Source organism: Equus quagga, chromosome 3 (assembly GCF_021613505.1).
Source record: "Equus quagga isolate Etosha38 chromosome 3, UCLA_HA_Equagga_1.0, whole genome shotgun sequence".
NCBI classification, from domain to species: domain Eukaryota; kingdom Metazoa; phylum Chordata; class Mammalia; order Perissodactyla; family Equidae; genus Equus; species Equus quagga.
Window position 1 is genome coordinate 37,635,730 of NC_060269.1, and position 21,744 is coordinate 37,657,473.

Consider the following 21,744-nt stretch of genomic DNA (forward strand, 5'->3'; position numbering starts at 1 on the left):
GGATATGTGCTACTACGTGGATGAACCTTGAAAACATGTTGAGTGAAAGAAGCCAATTGCAAAATGCCACATATTATATGATTTGATTTATATGAAATATCCAGAAGAGGCAAATCCATAGAGACAGAAAGTGCATTACAGGTACCTGGGGATGAGTAGTTGGGGGCATGGGGAGTGACTGCTAATGGGCATGGGGTTTCTTTCTTTCTTTTTTTTTTTTAAATTTATTATTGGGAAAAAGTTCTTTTTAAAGAAATCTTATATAGGCCATTGAAAAACATGGGAAAGTGGATCCCATCTACTTCCAAAGTCCTGGAAGATGAATGTGCTCCCTGGGTGGATCTGAAACTGATACAGTATGGTGGACCCTTTTTGAAAAAATAATGTAAAACTAAGACTACACATTTAGGTACGGGGCCTTGAAGCTTAAGCTTAAGCCTTATTAGCTTCATGGCAAATCTTCCTCTGATCTTAATGATGGTGGTGGTGATGGACATGAGTGTTAACACACTGAGTTACTTGTATGCCTGGCATCCCTTCCAAGCCATTTTCACGCATTAATCCTCAAAACAACCTAGGTATGTTGTACCAGAGGAACAGAGAATTTATGCCCAAGGTGATGCAGCTGGGAAGTGGAGTTGCTAGGAGAGTGAGGAAGGGCAGAATAGTAAAAAGCACTAAACTGAGAGCAGAGCCCTCCGTCAGCCCCAGCTTTGCCACCCATTGATAGGACACCTGTAAAACATCACTTAACCTTTTGTGTATGTCCTTGACTTCACCTGTAAAACAGGAATATTGATGCCAGCTATGAGGCCCTCATTCTGTTGTTCTGAGGTCAGGAGAAAGTGTGTGAAAGTGCTTTGTGAAGAGTAAAATACGTGGAAGTGTAGTGTGATATTAAACAGCTTTCAATCCAACTCGATTTTATAGGTGAGGCTTGAAAATAAATTTGATTTTGCTCTTTATTTCACTTCTAATGTTTCTAATTTATTTCTTGGATGTGATCTTTTTTTTTTTAGGTTACTTGTCTACAAGACTTTTTTGGTGATGACGATGTTTTTATTGCATGTGGACCTGAAAAATTCCGTTATGCCCAAGATGACTTTGTCCTGGATCACAGTGGTAAGGCAGTTCATTGACCACTTTTGTAACCCTGAAACGAAGGCTTGGGATTTAGTCTCTTGGTGCTTGTTAAGTGCTCTGGTGTGTTGCAGAAAGATGGCATTGGCGGTACTCTTTGAATCAATGAAAGTAGAAAATAAAATGAAAGTATTTACCTAGTTGTAAAAAAAGAAAAAAACCTAAAAACACAACTTAATCCAAATAAAGTTGTCTTCACATTTTAGCAATGTGGTTCCATCTCCTTTTACTGCATTGTTTTCTCTCTGAAATGGACTTCCTCCCGTCTTCCAGAATGGTAGCTGGCTATACCATCTTAAACGTACGGATAGTGTTGAACCTGAAGCATTAGTTGTACATTACCCATGTCCATAAAGAGATACATAAAAGGATAATAACTAAATTGTTACTAGTGATTATTTCAGGTCTCTTTTTACCTCATTTTTCTGTTTACAACTTTTTAAAAAACAATATTAGTATATATATGCAGGAAAAAAAAAACCTATTTTCATTGATGGGATAAGAAAATCCCTTTCTCTTAATTTGAACCAATATATGGAGTTTTCAATTATTTAGCAATAACCTCAGTGATTTCAAATGTTATTGATTCTGGGAAAATTGCTTTACTCTGTTGTCTTGGATTAATTTAAACCTATTACCAGTAATAGTGATTATTGCAGCTGATAGTAAAGTCAAGTTCATCTTTAAATAAGGTAAATCATACACACATAACATTTCACAGAGGAGAGGAAAGTTAAGAGATACAATCTCACTCTTTAATTTCATGATTAAGGAAAGTTGGCTTTTCAAAAATTAGACTGATGGTAGACCCCTCCCAGTTGCGGTGATTCCGATAGTGCAGAATTAGAGAAACGTATTACCTAATAAATATGGTGATCCACAGACTTTTTAAAATTCAAGTTGATACATTCTGTGGTACCAAACTTCCTTGTGTAATTCTTTCCTGTTACACTACATCAATTACTCTGTGGAAATAATTTATCTGCTTTGAGCTTTGGCTCATTTATCTACTCTGTTTGTTTTTCTGTTTTGTTTCTTCACCGCAGCCACATTTCTTTGAGGGTTTCTGTACTGTCTTATATTTTATTGGTCTGGCTCTGCTTTAAACTGGTAATGTCACTGGAAAGTCCTTAAAGAATTGCAGATAATGTCCTTTTTGTATGATCTGTGCTAATGCTCTCCCCTGTTCTTAGGGATGATTAAGGTTGACTGAGAACTTGCATTTACATGCCACCTGTATTTTATGTTTTTCTTGATTTTTAGCTTAATTTCATTTCCTAATATGTCTTTGATGTTAATATTAGTCGTTTTGAAAGTTGGGACATTAAAACTCAATGATATCTTTTAGATTATAAAGTTAATCTGGATAACAACAACAATAAAATCTTTATTGAGCCCTTACTATGCATGTACCAGGTGTTGTACTCAGTGCTTTACCTGTATGTTGTATATTTACATAAGCTAGTTGGATCATTCGTAGTTATTTGTTGATTTTGGCTAGCTAGTGATGAACTCCAATAGTTAGAGATAGGTGAAAGCTACTGATTTCTTCCCTCTCAATTGCTAATTATTTACCTTCTGCAAATTGGGGCTAATGATAGTGGCTTTTTAATAAGATTTTGTTAAAATTGAGTTAATATATGTAAAACAGTTACAAGATTGCCATTACATTGTATGTGCTATTGTCATTGTTGTTAATGTTATTATTATACTACTACCATCAGGTCATAAAATTTTACAGTGAAAGCAAGTCTCAGACCTAATTCTGCCGCAAGTACATTTATTAGGAGGGAAAGATTTTTTTAAAAATCAGTTATTTAACTTGGGGTGTAATCCTGATGAAGTCCCAACTCTGTTCTTTTAGGCTTCTGACAATATCTTGCATTAAATTGCCATTCAAAATCCATAGACTTCAGCTAACCTAGTCTTAGTCAAGTAATAAAATCGCCCATTAAGAGCTGGATGCAGGACTGGCTCAGATTCCTAAGCCTAGGGTGTAGTTCTGAAGTTCTGGTTGTCCGCTCTCTAGATTTACACATTCTGCTAGTAGGAGAGTGGCAGTACCTTTAAGATGGTTCAAACTAATACACACACCACTCTGTTCAACAGTGGGATACTTTCTAACATCCACAATGCTCATTAACTAAACTGAAGTTGCTACAGCCGCCTCTGAGTAAGGTTTTGATTAGAGTCTTTCAAATGCTAAATATCCTCCCCTGGTGTGTATTTTCTTGATTAGTGTACTTCACATGTTAATTTATTGCCCCTGGGGTATAGATTAAAACCAACCCCCATTTTATCTTCCTGCATAAATTGAAGTATTTTACCGTAAATTACAGACAATATGTTATCTAATTTAATCCTTATAGCAAGCCTATGAAGGAAATTTATTCTTATCCCAATTTTATAGGGGGAAAGCGGGCTTAGAACCTAACTAAGGTCCCCCAGTTAGCAAAGTCAAATCCATAATTCATCCAAAATCTGCATGACTCCACAACTCGTGTTCTCAATTATTCAAATTAGAAGTGATTATTTTAGCTGTAATTAGTTCTGGTACTCTAAATGCTATTTTATTTGGCATTTTATGGAAAGATCAAAGTTACTGTTTAAAGGTAGTTTCCTAGTTTTTGATGCTCCATACTTTGAGAAGATGGGAAATAAGACTATAAGGGGTTCATAAATACAAGTCCCATATTTTTTCAAAATAAGATTATCAAAGAGTTGGAGAGAATAATAAAATTGTAGCCATTGTCTGTCAATGCCACTGACTAAAAAAAGTTACACATGGTTAGATTAGGCTGTGCATGTGTATATGTTAAGTAGGACATTGGGACTTCTGTATTCATTGAGAACTCCGTCTGGAACAATGAGGTGATGTTACAAGTTGTGTCACCTGAGTAAAGATAACCTCAAGTGTACTTTTGGGACGGTTGCTTTGTATATTAAAGTTGTTTAAGAGTAGTAGAAAAATGATCAGGTAATAGTTCTAGGCAATAAATGACTTTCTCATGTCATCTTCTTTTGGTTAGCATTAAAATCAGATCTATCTAATGCACTTTGCTTCCTTTCTAGAATGCCGTGTCTTGAAGTCATCTTATTCTCGCTCCTCAGCTGTTAAGTACTCTGGATCCAAAAGCCCTGGGCCGTCTCGACGCAGCAAATCACCAGCTTCAGGTAGTTAATAGAAAAGGAATAGATGGTCACAGAAGGAGCAGATCCTTCTCCTTCAATTTTATTTACATTATTATGGATTAGTAGTCTTTCCCATCCTCGTATGCAACCAGGTTCCAGAACGACATATAAACGACATGATTTTTAAAACCAAAAATTCAAGTCTATTTCTCAGAGTCGTAATAAGTCTCCTAAGAAACTTATTTCTTTTGTTCTGACACATTTGCTCAAGAACTATCTTGAGAAAGATTCTTCTCCTGCTATTTACATAGAAGTGTTTCACATTTTGGCCACTGTGTGCTGCATTTTTAATTTTGTGCTATATAATTGTGGATATTTTCTTCTCTTATTGGTTTAAGACATAGACAAACACATCTAACACAGAAATGTATTTACTTGATAAGTTTCCACAGGCTTTTCCTTCATCAAGCAATTTAATAGTAGCAATGATTATTGTTGGAACATAGTACTTTACTTATTTAAGAGTCAGGCTTACCTGTAATTAAGTTTCTTTCAGGTCCTAAGCCTGTAGATTTGTTATAATTCTGACTGTTTTTAGCATTTAAAAAAAAATAAAAACATCCATAAATATCTTGCTATATTGATTCTATAAGTTCTGTTTACAGTAATTATAAATAGTTTGGTGATATCATTTTCCATTAAGGAAAGGATTGTGAAAAACCATCATTACACATGGGAAATCTAGAACCTGTAAAAGTAGCGTTAATAAAAAACTGTCTCGAGCATCAAACTTTTTGTAAACGACTGAGTTTTTTGGACATTCTCCTTTTCACTACTTCCCCTCCAGCACCTACTCCACTTTCTTTGGGTTGTTTACCCTTTTTGTGTACACGTGTAGACCTGCTGAATAACCGCTCTCCTTACTGTCTCCTCCTCCTTTGTATATACTGAATGTGTACAGTAAAGAGGGGTGGCCACTACTCCAGTGTCTATTCTACAACCAAATCCCCAGGTGAGCCATGATTATTATGGCTTTGTCGCTCTGCTGGGTTTTTGTTTTTGTCTTTTGCCACATTTCTGTTTCCTTTTGCTCCATTTCCATGAATGTATCTGGCTTGTACCAGCGTACATCTGTGCAGCATGAAATGCTTCACTATGCATAGGATGCTTCAGCCTCCCTTATTTGTTGGAGAACCAGTCATCAACAGAAGGTTGCCAAGTGCCTGTCTGTGTGTCATCATAGTACAAAGTGTTCAAGGAGGTACATCGCCTCAAGGGATCTATCTTCTAGTTAATTTTGGAAAATAGTCTGTTAGTGAAAAAGTCTAGAGTTTGTTGGTGACATGAAAATGGCCGTAGCAGCAATTATAGTCTTCTATTCTCACCTTCCTCTGGGGTTAATAGGCTGAATACTCTCTCTTAAAATATTGACAATATGAATATTTTAAACTGAAAGCATCTCTTAGCTGTTAAGCTTATTTAAAATCCTATTATCCTTTCTGTAAAGTATCTTAAACACTGAGAAAGCCTAGTATAACATGAAATTTGCATAAGTACACTGAAGTGAGCTTACCATATAGTAGATGTAGATTTTTGTCAGGTTCTTAGCTTTTGTTTTAGTGATAGATTTACAGATGCTTATCATATCAGTAAAATAACTAAAAAGTGGGGAGAGTGATTGATCAATCCAATTTTGTCTCCCTGAGCTCTAAAGAGGGAAGTTAACATACTGAACTAAAAACATGTTTCGTAGCCCTTATTTGTCCTGCAGACCAGCTGCTTCATAACATAGTCTAATAAATGTATAAATCTTTCTGACTTGAATTTGAAATACTTAGAAATTGGTTCAAGAAAATCTTAGCATTCCAAAACCCTAAAATTTTAACTGAGTCCATATTTGGATTTGTGTTAATAGAGTAGATCTTAAACTCAGAAGTAAAAGTTGTGAGATGTTTAAATCACATTTCAGAGGACAGACAGCTTCTTTATAAAAGGTTAACTCAAAAGTGTGTTCAGCACATAATGAAGTTATGAAAAATTGAGGCCTGAGTCAATTGCTGGGACTTCACTGTAATTGTAGAGAAAGTTACTATATGTATTCATAGTATGTTCTCTTCCCACTTCAGGAAGGGGAATTTTGTATAAAAGCCACAGTATCTAGAAGTGTAACTTGCTTTTACAGATGGCTTTAGCTGTGGTATACCTGTTAGCATTTAGAAAATTCCATGGGGCTAATTGGAATTTCAAACAGAATTAGTAACTTTGTAAATATAATATTGTACTTTTTCAATCTGTGGACAGAAGTGCTCCCATAAGTGAATTCTGGTTGACTAAATTCCTCAACAAAAATCTGATTTATCAAAATAACTAAATACTATGTAATAAACACGCAGAAATTAATCTGGATGATGTAAGTGGGTAAATAGTGACCATAATTTGAGTTTTAAAAACTCTCACTTTGGATTTCAAGCATGTGAATCTTTCATAGTCCACCAAGATAAAAAGTATTCAGAGGAGGGGGTGGCCCCATGGCCGAGTGGTCAAAGTTCCGAATGGTCAAAGTTCCACTCATTCTGCTTCAGTGGCCTGGGGTTTGCCAGTTTGAGTTAGAAAAATTAATTTCGTAATTTTTTTTTGGAAGATTAGCCCTGAGCTAACATCTACCGCCAATCCTCCTCTTTTTTGCTGAGATCAACTGGCACTGAGCTAACATCCATGCCCATCTTCTTCTACTTTATGTGTGGGATGCATGCCACAGCATGGCTTCACAAGCAGTGCATAGGTGAGCACCTGGGATCTGAACCAGCGAACCCCGGGCTGCCAAAGTGGAACATGCGAACTTAACTGCTGTGCCACCAGGCCGGCCCAAGTTTTGTAATTTAAAAATAACTAGAAAACAATTTCATCTTCACTGAATTTTTAAATGAGCAATACAGTAAACAAACATGACTTCGTGTGACTGAGACATCCCTGTGTACATATGATTCATCTAATCACAAATATTTGACCCTGGACTTCTGCCTCTGCTTAAGAATGGGTGCTCTCTTTTTTGAATCACTTATTTAGGACCTTTATCTCTGCACTGTGCTTTTTATACTTATTAGCATCATTTAAAATAATAGTTATCTGCTACCTCAAATTAAAAAAAAAAATGGAGTTAGACTTTGCTTTTTTTTTTTTTTTTTAAAGATTTTATTTTTTTCCTTTTTCTCCCCAAAGCCCCCCTGGTACATAGTTGTATATTCTTCGTTGTGGGTCCTTCTAGTTGTGGCATGTGGGATGCTGCCTCAGCGTGGTTTGATGAGCAGTGCCATGTCCGCGCCCAGGATTCGAACCAACGAAACACTGGGCTGCCTGCAGCAGAGCGCGCAAACTTAACCACTCGGCCACGGGGCCAGCACCTAGACTTTGCTTTTCTTTCCATACAGATGAATGGCAGTTTTCATCTACTTTGAGCAAAAGCAATGAAGATTAACGATAGAAGAGGCTACTTCTCTTCTAAGGAGTACTTAGAAGAGAAAAATAGTTACACCAGTACTAGATGTTCACAGCTTTGTGAAAGTACAGCAGAAATGGATCCAGGTGCTATAGTTAGGGATAAACATGAGTCATACTGAAATGTTTGATCAGCATTCTCTAGTATGGAATCCGCAAATTAACCTTCCCCTCTAAACAGCAGCCCTGCCATACTCTTCCTTGCATAGGCTCTAAATTGAGATTTCAACCTATGAGGTGTATGGAAGTTTGGAGGGGGAATGTATTAAAAAACCACCAAGATTTGCTAAATAATGGGGAAATTAAGCTCTGAAGAAGAGAAAATGGAAGGAATTAGAAATAACTAGTTTAGAGAAAAAGAAAGTTGAAGAGTGCCTTTCATGGCCTTCAAACAAATAAATAGGTATTATAAGGAAAATGACCAGTAATTTTCTCTTTCCATTAAGAATGCACTTAGAAAATGTGTTTGGATTGTGGTGGATTTTATTTGGGAGAGCCATAAAAATTTCTTGGTTATTCAGGTTGGTATAGACCAAGATAGTGGATATGGGAGGTTATGGAACAGTTTTTATAGTAAATCATTATGAATATAACAGCCATTCACTTCTCTTCGCTTGCTGGCAGAGAGGATATACGGACAAGTTCTTGTTCCCATCTCTGATTCCATAATGTTTTATATATTTGTTTATGTCACTGTTGGAAAATTATTATCAACAGTAATTCTGGTTTCACTCCTTATTTGTCTACTACTTTGTCTGTAATACAATAAGGTACATTATTTTGCTTTTTGCTGATTTGCCCTTTGCTTTGAGCTTTAAATGAATCGAAGCTTCATTGGAGCTACATTGTGCATGTGCTTAGTGTTTTTACACAATCTGGTTGTTTTGGGTTTTAATGACTTCTCTCTCCTTTGTTGTCTCATGGTCAGTTAATGGAACTCCTAGCAGCCAGCTTTCTACTCCTAAATCTACGAAATCCTCCAGTTCCTCTCCAACTAGCCCAGGAAGTTTCAGAGGATCAAAGGTATGAAATAGGATATGTGGCATGTTTGCGTGATTTTATTTTGAGTTGCATGGTTTAGTAGTTTACTTTGCTCAGGGCTAGGCTGCAGTAACAATTCAAAAAGGAAAGAGTTCAAGATTTGGAGCCAGGAAGACCTGGCTTTGAATCCTGTATCCTGTTCTATTTTGTACTTTGGGCCAGCTCACTTAACTCTTCTGAGCTGAGGTGTTCCCATCTCTAAAACGGGAATATAAGGTTGTGGTAAGCATTGAATATAATATGCTAAAGTACGGTAAGTAGTAGTTTTCCTATTATTATCAAAATGATTTGCAGTGGCAAAACCTTGGAGAACACTATGATTCTTTTTAAAATTCATTTTGAATCATGATTTTAATATTGCTAACGTAATGTAGCTTTGTGAAAGTCTAAAATAGAGTGACATACTAGTAAAATACCTATATAAAAGTAGTACCACAAGAAAAATATGTTCATTTTGGTGAAGAACTTAGAAATAAATCTTACGTTTTGACTGTGATGTGTAACTTAACACAATCAGCAGTTGGTTTAATAGGCATTTTATCTAATAAAGAGAGAGATGAAGGATGAGTGACACCAAATTGGTAAAATTTCTACAAGCTTAATTTGATAAGTAGCTTTCAATAATTTAAATTTATAAGAGAAAATTTGCTTGGTAAAATAGCAGTAAATGATTGGGGCTAAAGACTGAAAGTTTCCTTTTGCAGAAACAATCGAGTTGTCTATGTGGTGACATACTCTAAAAATACTAAAATGTACACAGTGCCATGTATGTTTGTGTAAATTAACTTTCATTCTCTTGGCATGTTTGGTCCACAATGGCGATAACTTCATTAGGAATGTATTCTCTGAAGTTGGTTGCCTAAACACTTCAGATATCCTCTAAGTGGTTTTCTTTACCTTAAGGATGTTGAAAAATATTTTTAATTAGTAAAATGAATGGTAAGAACCTCACGACCCATGGGTGAGAGGGGACTGAGAACCTGCCAGGCACAGCATCCTGACACCTGCTGAACAGTGAGGGCTGCGACTCCCCCCACTTCTCAAAGGGTTCCGTTCTCCACCTGACGGTAAAGTTTGCTTGTCCTGCCCTGAGAATGTTATGACTACTTCAGAGTGAACTTGTATGATTCTCACCTAAGTGCCTGAAATCAAAAAGAGAAACTCCCCCCGAAAAAAAGAAGGACCGATTGGTTTTGTGCTTGCTTGTTTATGTACCGTGGCAGAATTTGAACTGAGACTGGTACAGTCATGTGCCACATAACTATGTTTTGGTCAGTGGTGGACCACGTACATGATGGTGGTCCCGTAAGATTAGTATCATATAGCCTAGGTATGTAGTAGGCTATACCATCTAGGTAAGTATACTCTGATATTAGCACAATGATGACATTGCGTAACGATGCATTTCTTAGAAGATATCCCCGTCGTTAAGTGACACACGACTGTAGTAATTTGGGAGTAGGGAGTACATAGCTCTTACCTGCCTCTAAGTACTGGAAGCTCCTTATGTTTCTCAAAAGAGCCAGACATTTTCTAAGTGCTAAATTGGCTTAGGTTAGTTTATCATATAATTTCAATGGAATTCTTAACTGTCAATTCCGAAAAGGTTATGTAAATTAAAATTCACTAATAAGCTAATTATTTTCAGCTTTTCTTTCCCAACTTAGTTTCCCCAGGATAGCAGGTGCACTGTTTTTACTCTGAGTAACTCTCAAAAGAACTAAAGTAAAAATAATTCAAGTTGATTCACCTCTTTTTAGTTTCAGTGTTTTGTAATTTGTTGAAGGAAAAGCAAGTGCTGGTAATAGTTAACTAGGGCAAACCCAACATAAGCTTTCCAGTGAGCCACGTTTTAGTGTTTCTCCCTCAGGCTGTTGCTCCAGGCAGGGCTGGGATCCTTGACCTAGGCTACATGTGGACTTCCAGGCCGGTACCTTAGTCCCTGCTTACCTGGGGTCTTGGTCATTTTCCCCTTTTTTGTTATCCAGTGGTAACCTGGGCTCCCATCTTTCTTCCTAGTCCATCTTCAACTCTAAGCCCAAGGTAGTCCTTTTTCCTTCTTGCCATTAGGTCAATTGATGCTGCTTATTAGCAATGGATGCTGCTTATTAGCTTCAGGACTGGATAGCTGATCATTTCAAGGAAATACATGTTAATCCTCTGAGTATACACCCGCTCCTTCATGCATGGTGCAAACTCACACAAGATCACTTGCATTTCTGGAGTGAAGATGGATGACATTTAAAAAACATGATAATAAGTTGTATTATTGCTGAGATGTTAGATAAATTATTCTCACTATGCTAGGTGTATCTTAATTATTATGGTAACCCTAGCATTTAGCATGCAGTTTTGTGGCATGTAGTAAGTTCTTAAGGATTACTTATTGATGCTGAAAGAGATAAAGAAGGTTAAGGGGAATGTTGATTATGGGTCAAGATTGAAAATGAGGTTAACGGTAACATAAAGAGTAGTGGTCTATGGGGCCAGCCCGGTGGTATAGTGGTTAAGTTCGCACGTTCCACTTCAGTGGCCCAGGGGTCACTGGTTTGGATCCTGGGTGCAGGCCTACACACCACTTGTCAAGCCATACTGTGGCAGGCATCCCACATATAAAGTAGAGGAAGATAGGCACAGATGTTAGCTTGGGGCCAGTCTTCCTCAGCAAAAAAAAAGAGGAGGGTTGGCAGCAGGTGTTAGCTCAGGGCTAATCTTCCTTAAAAAAAAGGAAGAGTAGTAGTCTGTCCATGACTCTTACCCCCTTTCTCCTCCACCGTGCCTGCAGCCTTTGCTAGCAGCTGTGATACCTCCTCTGGGTTTTCTTTGTCTCATCTGTAAAATAAGGATGCTTGATTTTAACTTACCTCTAAAAATGCTAGAATTATAGTTCTTGTAGTTGCCAAAAAACCTGTCTAGGAGACTGGGGAGTCTGTTTCTTTTCCTCTCACTTTAAAACTGATATAGAATCACTGAATTTTACATTAAATATTAGCAGCCATATGAGTCTCTGCCATAGTGATCACCTTTTAGGACAGTGTTAAACATCTCTACCCCTGCTATTCCCATGGGTTGTGCCTTGTGAAAATTTCATCTCATCACGATTCCAGCAATCCACGGTATGTATTGTCCTTGGGATGAAAACCTGCCTTTGAAATACTACAACTTCGTCATGTTACTTACTGTACAAAATACCCTAATTTTGATGTCATTGTAAAGCTCTAGTCAGCATCTGTCCACGTTTGCATTATTTTCTCTATTCAGTGACATTAAAAGAGGAGAATTACAGATAATTACCATGTGTTAGTGCTATGGTTTTTCCTTCCACTTCATTTAAAATAGCTTATTAAGATCAATTAAGAGGGAATGTCTGACAATGGAGGGCTGTTTTTCATGGGCAGGAACTCTTTACCACTATTTATCCTGGTTAGATGCTTTAATGGCTTTGGGGGTGGATAATCTTTTTCCAGAGAATCAGAGAATTGACAAAAGCAAGCAAACCAAACCAGTGCAAGCAAGCAAGCACAAACCAGGGCAGCATGTGCAGGAGTTAACACATCTCTCTCTCTGCCAGGACACAGCTTTGGACAGATGGTTTTTTTTACTGTCTGGATTTTACTTAGTAGGGAATTAAGCAAAGTCAAGTCAAAGATAAGCAGAATTTGATATTCTGTCACAATTTACCCCCCCCACCCTTTGTGCCAGTTTCTGGGAATCATTTTGGTATTTTGATGGGAACATTGAAATAACTAAAAATGAAAATAGAGTGATGATATAATGTTAAATCTCTGACCACAGTGTGTCAGTACCATTTTTGTTTGCTCACTGAAAAAGATGTGAGAAATGCAGAAACAGCCCACTTCCCACAAGAGTACTCATAGTTTTCTCTATGATACTCTTGTGAGGCAGACAGCTCTGCTCCGTTCATATGCATTCATAAAAGATCCTGCTCTTTGAGGGGCTAGACCAAAGCTGGGAGAGGAAGCAGAGCCTTCTTCAAGTTATAAAGAATTTTTACAAGATGAGAGTGTAAGAAACATGGTGGCAGCCAAGTAATTAAGGTTCTCTAAATCCAAGACTGAAAGACATCAGGACAACTGAGAGTTCTACCTCGATTATGACTTTTTTGTTTTCCTAGCTACCTAAAACCTACAATGTGAAAACTGAGAGTGGTCTCAGATCTTTTAGTTTTCATTTTATAGATGGAGAAACTGAGGTTCAAAGATGTGAAGTGACTTACTGGCGGTGCCAGTGGCCAATCTGGATCTCTGACCCTTTTAGGGTTTCTGTGTCTAACCCCTGACTTTTTCCCCATCACTGGTGAGTCTGATTCAATGGCTGTAACACAGGCACCCCTTGGAAAAGCTGTGCTATGTCAGTCTTTTAGGAGAGAGAATGCTGGGGATGGTTTGCTTACTGAGTATCTGGATTTAGATATGCACAAGTGCTTTGAATAAAAAAGGGCTGAGAGATTAGGAAAGGAACAGGAGGGGAGGGTTGGGAAAAGGGACAGGCAGTTCTGAGGTGGAAGAGAAGTTGGATGAAGGGAGGTGGAAAGATAGAGAACTGTTGACAGCTCTTTCTGGGAGACTTGGGGGAAGAGATTGCTAACAGGTATCTAATGGGAATTCTTTTCAAATGAAATGGTCTATATTGTGTGTCCAGCACTTCTTCCTGACCCCATAAAGCTTTAGTAAAATGACAAAGTTCACAGTAAGTTAGGGTTATTGGTTTTCTTTGGAAACTAGCAATGGTGCTGACTATTGTGGAGATTGGCATAGACTGGAAACAGAAAGTGTAGTCCAGACCCAGCAAACCCAGGGGGCGTGGATATGAGATGATGTTACATAGTGGGCCTGTGATGGAAGTCACATTGTGAGTATGGTGACATAGCTGGGATTTGAAAGCAGAGCCCATGCTCATAACCATTACTAGCCGCTAAGGACACAGTGAGAAAGCAAGGCTAGTCTGTTAAACCAATGATTGGAAACAACACGATCAGACCAAAAATTCATAAAATGAGTTGCTAGGGCCACTTGGCAGGTCCTCATTGGGCCTCTTCCCTGGAACCTGATCCCTAGGTGTTAGAACTAGGCTTCACTTTTTGTATGTGAATCTGGCCTTCCTAAAAGGCAAGGCACTCATAGTGATAGTCCCCTGGGGAGAAGGCATTTCTGTAGGCTGGACATGAGCCGCCTCCACCACAGTGCTGCCAGGTACCTATCACAGTCGGGCACATGGGGAGTCCAAAGGCCTTTGCAGTTCATGCCAAGCTGCACTAAGCCAGTGTCAGGAGGGTGCGTAGCTTCTCAGGACTCTTATTTATTTTTCTTTTATCCTCCTTAATTATTAAAGTTTTCTGTGAATGTTCCAATCTGTTCCAGTTAAGCTAAGGGGAGCCAAGTTGGGACAAGAATCTTTGGCCTACTTAGGCCAGAGGATTAAGGCAGAAATGGTTGCCTCCTAGTGTGCAGTTACAGAAAGAGAGCCTCAAAAAGGAAGGAAGCCCAGAGCTCCCTCTGTGCTCAGCTGCCTGCTCCGTTTTGGAGACAGACACAAGATGGTGTTGTAGTGGTTAAATGCATGAGCTCTGCAACCAGAGTGGCTGGGTTTGATCCTTGGCCTGGCTGCTCACTAGCCATTATGTGACCTTGGGCAAGTCACATCACCCTTATTTGTAAAAAGGGGATCAGTAGGACCTGCTGCACAGGGTTGAGGTTAATTGATTAAATATAGAGAAAGCACTTAGAATGGCTTCGTGACTCTTTCCTATGTAAGCCTTGGGGTTCCCAGGTTTAGTTTTCACTAAACTTCATGAGGGAACTTCATGAGGGAAGTTTTACTTACAAAAATATTGACATGCAATAGTGTAGAAGAAGGAAGAAGAAGTGAGAGAAGTCAGACTCCAAATTTCATTACCTCCTCTGCTTTTCTCTCTATTATGATTTTCCTTCCCAACTCGATCCTTTATCTCTGCTTTCCTGCCCTCTGTACATACTTCAACTCTATTAGTAATCTATAGATACTTCTATTAGTAACAAGTTATCCAAAAATTCAGCAGCTTAAAACAACCGTAAAAATTTATTTTCTTACCCAGTTCTTGTGAGTCAAGGATTTAGGAGCAGCTTAACTGGAAGGTTCTGGCTTAAGATCTTTGATGAAGTTGTAGTCAAGATGTACACCAGGCTCCAGTCACCTGAGGACTTGACTGGAAATGGGGGATCTCCCTCCAAGGTGACTCACTCACTTGGTGGCAAATTGGTGCTGGCTCTTGGCAGGAGACCTCAGTTCCTCACCATGTGGACCTCTTCATAAGTTGGCTTGAGTATCCTTAGAACATGGCAGCTGGGTTTCCCCAGAGCAAGTGATCTGAAAGAAAGAGTGTCATTCAGAAGCTCTCCTTTCTATGACCTAACCTTGGAAGTCAGACACCATCATGTCTGTAATATCTTAGTAGTCACATGTGTCAGCCCAGTTCAGGATGGGAAGTGACTGCACAGGGCCATGAAAATCAGGAGGTGAGGCTCATGGGAACCATTTTGGAGGCTGGCTACCACACCTCTTCTCTCTGCTTTTATCTCTTTATCAACCATTCAAACGTCTTTTCTTAGGCTGCTCGCTCAATAGCTTTCTGTCCATTATCCTTTTTGAGAGCCTCAAAAGTCTCTCTCCTCATCAATTTTATTGCTTTGTTCTCCTTCCAGTCCTTTTGTTCTCCAGACCAAATCACTCCTTGCTCATTCTTTTCTCTCCCCTTCAAATCCTAGAATTTCACCACCACTGATGTTTTCTTCTCTTAATCCCCCTCTTCCTGATCCTCCATTTTCTCCTTGACCTCAGCCCATGATCTGTTTCCTTGGCCCAAGCTCCTCAGAGTCCCTTCCATCTAGCTGATAACTTTCCCTGCGGGAATATTTGCTGTGCTTAAATCACAGCATTTTCCTTGGGACAGATAGGCAATAAAGAGTACTAAATGTGTCATCAGCTGCCAGATGGATGAAGAAAGCATTTCCCTGAAATTTAATTCATCATCCATGTCCCAATTTAAGACTTTCAAGGCTGTAGTAACTTAAGGCTTTGGAGTCAGGGGCACATCTGTGGACACAGGGATAAACTGTCTCACATTTTGATGCTGAAGTGTATGCCCAGAGGCTGTCTACTGTGAGCATTCTTGTTGGTTGAAAGAAGAAAGAAAAAAGTACATTTGGAACATTATCCAACATCTTGAGATTATAAACTGTCTGATGTGCTGATATTTTATCTGATGATGTCTCCTGGGTCTGCTGGTGGTGAAAGATTTTCCAGATTTGTGAAGTGTGATGAAAGGGCTGGTAGTATCTCATACTGATTGGCAGAGCTAAAATGTAACTCTTTGACCTTCTGAACTTCAAAACTTCTTTTCGAAGCTGTGAAATGTAAATCCACAGTAGCTGCTGACCTTAGACATTTTTGCTTTTCCCTGGAGCTTTGGCTCTTCTTTGGTATTTAAAACTAGTTAATAATCTTCAGTACTAAAAGACTGACTCCTTTTATATTCTTTTTATTACCCCAGAAATGTTGGACAGTGATTTCATCTTTGAACGTAATTGATTCTGTTGACAGAAACAGAAACAAAAAGAGGGACAAAGCAGTTTTGAAGATTTCAGTGCCCTAACAAAATAAATCATTATAATGAATCTCAGACTCTGTTTGAGGACAGTGATTTTCACATCGTAGTTGCTTAGTAAATAGAGGCATTTGGTGGGTAAATGGCTCAACTGGGCCGAAGCCCACCTTTGTGGGGATGAGGGGGTTTGTCAAGCAAATCAGGGTATAAATAGGATCAACTGCAGGAACTGTATTTGAATATAAACAACACATGTGTTAATCTTAAATGCCCCCCCCCCCATTCATGAAAGTAGGTTGTTAGAAATTCTTCTTGATAGTATGTTAGAGATAACTGAATGGAGTTAAGACTTAGATGATGTTGTAGTGAACTGGCCCATGCCACTGTGGTAGATGATGTTGTAGTGAACTGGCCCATGCCATGGCCAACTGTGGTAGCCTCCATAGTAGGAACTGAAGAGACAGGCACCTCTCCCACCATCCTGGCATCCTAGAAATCAGTGATGCTTCACAGTGAAAGCATGCAGACATTTTTAGCAGGTAGACATGGCCATACCACCTATCTGTTGCTCGAAATCTGATAAGCCAACACTTGGCTTGAACAGCTCACTCACAGGGATGTGCTGTTTCATGCTTGTTTTGGCAGATCATGTAGTCAGCTGAGGTGGCAGCGGTACTCAGAGGAACAGAAAGGCACAAGTCATCAGGTTCCACACAGCCCCTGTCATAGACTGTGGAGTTGGCTGCTGTCTTAAACCTTGTACATGCATGGCAGTGGGTTTTGTTTGCGACTGTTCACCACTATTAACCAATCACAAATCTCAAGTGCCACTAATTTTGCCAGATGAAATCAAGTCTAAGGTATGGCTACAGATGAGAATACTTTGTATGTTACCAACCCCTAGGTGCTGGTTCAGATTAATTTTTCTCATATCACTAATACTGAAGTATTTCACAGTAAATTATCACAAATCCAATATGAAAGTGATAAAGCTTTCTGTTTTTAAACATATTCCTAATTCAGTATTTGTAGTAATTTATACTAATTTTCCTTCTACTTAATGGAATTGACATTTCTGATATTAAAAGAAAAAAAACCCACAAACATGATTAAGCAAATCTATTTACAGAAAAATCTAGTATATTCATTTTTTTTTTTAATCTTCAGTACATTTCAGAGGTTGTCTTTTTAAAGGAAGAATTTTTCTTAAGGTCTCTGTGAGGAAAGGATGTGAATTTGTTTATCAATTTGTGTATTATTTGACTAAATTACAGGAACGTGACTATCGTTCTGTCATCTGAAAGCATGTTCTAACTATACCACAATGACTATTTTGATCAGTGAATCTGGTATCTGGTGGCATCTCTTGATGAATTTAGTAGGCTTGCAAGACTTCTCTCCTTGTCTTCTTAGAGGAGGGGATAGTGTGAGAATCTCCAACAAGCTCCTGGGCTCTGGAGTCAGACCTGGGTTTAGATTCTGACTGCACATTTGCTGTGGTCTTTGAGAAAGTATATAACCTCTCTAACTTTGGTTTCTTCAGAGGTCAGTGGAGATGATGATAATACCTAATTCATAAGATATAAAATACTCATTTAAGGACTTGACACAAAGTAGACATTCAGTAAATTGTAATGAGTGTCATCTTTCCTTTTCTCACAAAGAGAAAGTTGCTTGGCTGTAGATGGCTTGCAGTGGTTAGATATTTAGGTGAGCGACACAGAGAGCTTAAACAATAAGGTAAGTGAACAATTAATTACAGTTGCTGCTAGAGACTTCCTTCACAGAGGTTCTCAACCTTGGCTGCACATTAGATCATCTGTGGAGCTTAAAAAATAATACTGATGCCTGGGCCCTATCTCCAGGAATTCTTTAATGTGGGGTGCAGCCTGGCAACAGAATTTTTCACATCTTCCCAGGTGATTCTAACATACAGCCAGAGACAGAGAACAGCTGCTTTATTGCAACAACTGTACCCTGAGGGTTATTCTGTTCTAGAGTTTAAAAGTATAAGAATTGTGTTGGAAGAAAGGCTTTCCTAAGAAAGTTCTTGTAGACTGGGAGTTTGCCTGATGGCTAAATTCAGCCCATAGTCTGTTTCTCTAAATAAAGTTTTGTTAGGGGGCTGGCCCCATGGCCTAGTGATTAAGTTTGCTCACTCCACTTTGGTGGCCTGGGGTTTTGCCAGTTTGGATCCTGGGTGCTGACATGGCACCACTCATCAAGCCATGCTGAAGCGCATCCCACATAGCCGAGCCAGAAGGACCTACAACTAGAATATGCAACTATGTATTAGGGACTTTGGGGAGAAGAAGAAAAAAAAAAAGAAGATGGGCAATAGACGTTAGCTCAGGTGCCAATCTTTGAAAAAAAATAAAGTTTTATTGGAACACAGCCATGCTCATTTGTTTACGTATGGTCTGTGGCTGCTTTCATGCTGTAACAGCAGAGTTGACTAGTTGTGACAGAGATCATATGACCCACAAAGCCTAAAATATTACTCTCTTCACTTTGCAGAAAGTATTTTTGACCCCTGCAGTAGGCCACTTAAAAATTGAATCATAGTGCCATTTTCCAAGATGCGTCAGGAAAGTCAGCTCTCTACCCAAGAGTACCTCTTAGATCCTGTTCAAGTGCTTCCTGTTATGAAAAATAAAAATGAAGTAGTGTCCAGCATTATACTCAAAAGTCAATAGTCATATGCTATAATGCATCGATATAGCCATTTCTGCTACTTTTTTTGAGAATTGCCTATTTCTGAACAAAACTTCACATTTTTAGAGTAGTACTTAACATTTCTCTTTAAATCTTAAGTTTTGTAGAAGTTGTAATAATTCACTTATCAAGGAAATTTAAAGTAGGACGCTCTGACTTAACTCCCTGGCTAAAAATGTAGAAAGCTGGAATGTTACTCATTATCAGCCATAATTGAGTACACCGTATGTACTTAATCAGCCGTGAATGCCTTTTTTAAATGATGCTGGCAGTTGAGAACACTTTACAGCTTTATATGCTCTGTTTTCAAGTGTTTTTTTTAAAGTTCTTAGCAGAAGCAGATTCTTGTACATTTCCCTTCCTTGCTTCCTCATAAGAATGGAGCTCCTGCCAGAGAAGTAGGTAGGTGGGGCGGCGATGCATAGAAAATGTAGTCAGCAATATCTCTGCAGTGTTTTCTGTCACCTTCCCTCCTTGACCAACCAGGACCTCATCAGGAAATAGTTCCCCTCTTCTCCCCACCCCTAAACCTAATCACATCGTTTTGAATCAGTTAGTAATTATGGAAGATATCTTGAAAGAGTCCAGATGTTGCCATCCATTTATGTTTTATTGAGGAGGATCTCGCTAACATTGCAGCATCTAGGCACTTTCTTTGTGCTGTCTCAGCATCCTAGTTGCTGATGGAAGCATGAATGCTCATTAGCATTTTAAAAGATATTGATAAAAATTGTTAGTTTGACAATAGAAATGGGACAGGTCTAATCCGGAATGCCATATTTTAATCTCTGGAGCAACTCAGTAAGAGAGTAATTCTCTTACAAGGGACAGGGAAATCCATAAATCGTGCCTGGGAAATGATGAGAATTTTGCAGAGTCATAGCTATATCCTATGTTTTCATTGCTCTTTGTCTGTCAGGGCTCTGAGATGCTTTGCTTTATATTTCACAGTAGACGCTTCACATTTTCCAGGGATCTGTCCAGAGAGCTTGTGAATACCCAGCTTTTCTTGTACCCTTGGAGCACCAAGTTTCATTACTGGGAGGTCAAGTGAACATAATGACTAGCTGTGTGATTCAAGCATTACAAGCACAGATTCGTGCCTCAGCAAAAAATGGCTCCCTCTCACACATCTTCAGAGTCGTTTGTAACCATCAGAACCTTAGAAAGCATATCCTGGAATATAGAGGTTTCTGAGAAGGGTTTTAAGTGTACACATATGCTGCCTCATAAGATTGTCAGCTTCTGGGTGGTAATGACCGTGTCTCTTCATCTTTTTATCCTTTAAAAATCCAGCACAGGTTGTTGCTGAGGCAGGAAAGGAAAATTATTCCTGTGTCTAATCATGACCCTGTCTATTCAGTTGTGCTATAATACAATGATTCCCCTTATTTTTTCATGTTTTCATTTTCTTCATGAAAGCTTTATTTTCAAAAGGGAACATATTTGGATAATTAGATAAGTCATTCCTGTTAACTCCATATAGGTTTTTAAATTTTTTTTTTAGTGTTTAAGGTTTACCACTTTAAAAAAATCATTTGATTCGAGAGTTGAAAAATGTTCTTCTTGCCATCATTGTTTGCTAAGAAAGCTGCATTTCCTGGTGATTTAGTGAAACCTTTGTCAGGTACATGTGAAGGTACCTCTTCACTTGGCCCTGTGCCCTACGCCCTCACCCTCTCCCCGAGCTGCTGCCTCCTCTGAGGCTCAAGGCTTCAGCTCAGTTGCCGCTCTCTCTTCGTTGTCAGGGAACCAGCTTCCCCTACCTGCTCCTTGCTGCCTCTGAATTCCAACACAAACCAGGCTTGTAATTGCTGGACAGTACAGGGAATCAGGATAGGTGGGAGTGGGGGTTTAATCAAAATAAACATTGGGGAGTTATGCTGGTTCACAGGAACTCAATTAATAAACACTCGGGGGAGTCACCCATCCATGTGAAAATGTACAAGGAGGTAAAAATGCCTGTGTTTTAGCCCCCTCTGAGACTTCCTTCTTAGAGCCCTTGATTCAGATGGAACACATCAGCTTGCAGTGAATTAAAACTTACTCAAATTAGCTCAAGAAAGGGACTTGTTAGAAGAATGTTATCTGATTCCAAGAAAGCCAAGCAGGCACGCCTGGGGAGGGTGGGGACAAGGCAGGTCTTAGGACCTCAGCAGCAGATGTGGGGCCTGCACTGCACACTTTCCCTAGGCAATGAGTGTTGGGAGGGGAGGTGGTTCCTGGCCAGTGCCCAAGCCTGACTAGCCAGCTGTAGCCTGACTAGCCAGCTGTGGCCTGAGAGTGTGGGGCTGCCTCATTCTGGGCTGTGAGATTTAGACATACAAGTAAGCTGATCACTGCCCACTGTCACTCAGGCATTGACAGTCCACTTCCCCTATCTCTGTAATCTAGGGGCAAGCAGTGATCAAAAGGGATCTTTCCATTTGTCTTTTGAGATATAACTTTCCAAAAAATGACATTCTTGTTATCTTTCTTCCATGAGAATTTGCTGATATGAATTTAATTTGGATCTCTTATTTCCGGGACTGACAATTTTCAGTCTAGGAAGGTTGGATTAGAAGAGAAATAGACTTGGAATGAATTATTTAGCAAAAGATCTCTTAGAGCCATTGTAC

General features: G+C 39.0%; 1 protein-coding gene across 8 annotated transcripts in view; it reads left to right on the top strand.

Annotated features, from left to right (window-relative positions):
• The window catches only part of DCLK2 (doublecortin like kinase 2), a 136,875-nt gene that overhangs the window by 81,353 nt on the left and 33,778 nt on the right, over positions 1-21,744 (top strand). For 5 of the 8 annotated variants that reach the window (XR_006888048.1, XR_006888047.1, XM_046657492.1 and 2 more), the window contains exons 3-6: positions 1,020-1,122; positions 4,213-4,314; positions 5,234-5,284; positions 8,696-8,790. Coding sequence is in view for 5 of the 8 variants with exons in the window: in XM_046657492.1 (XP_046513448.1) it covers positions 1,020-1,122; positions 4,213-4,314; positions 5,234-5,284; positions 8,696-8,790 (351 nt within the window). In the remaining 3 variants the exon portion in view is untranslated. The remainder of the gene's footprint in view (positions 1-1,019; positions 1,123-4,212; positions 4,315-5,233; positions 5,285-8,695; positions 8,791-21,744) is intronic. The other 3 variants (XR_006888049.1, XM_046657494.1, XM_046657495.1) reach the window with 1 other exon arrangement.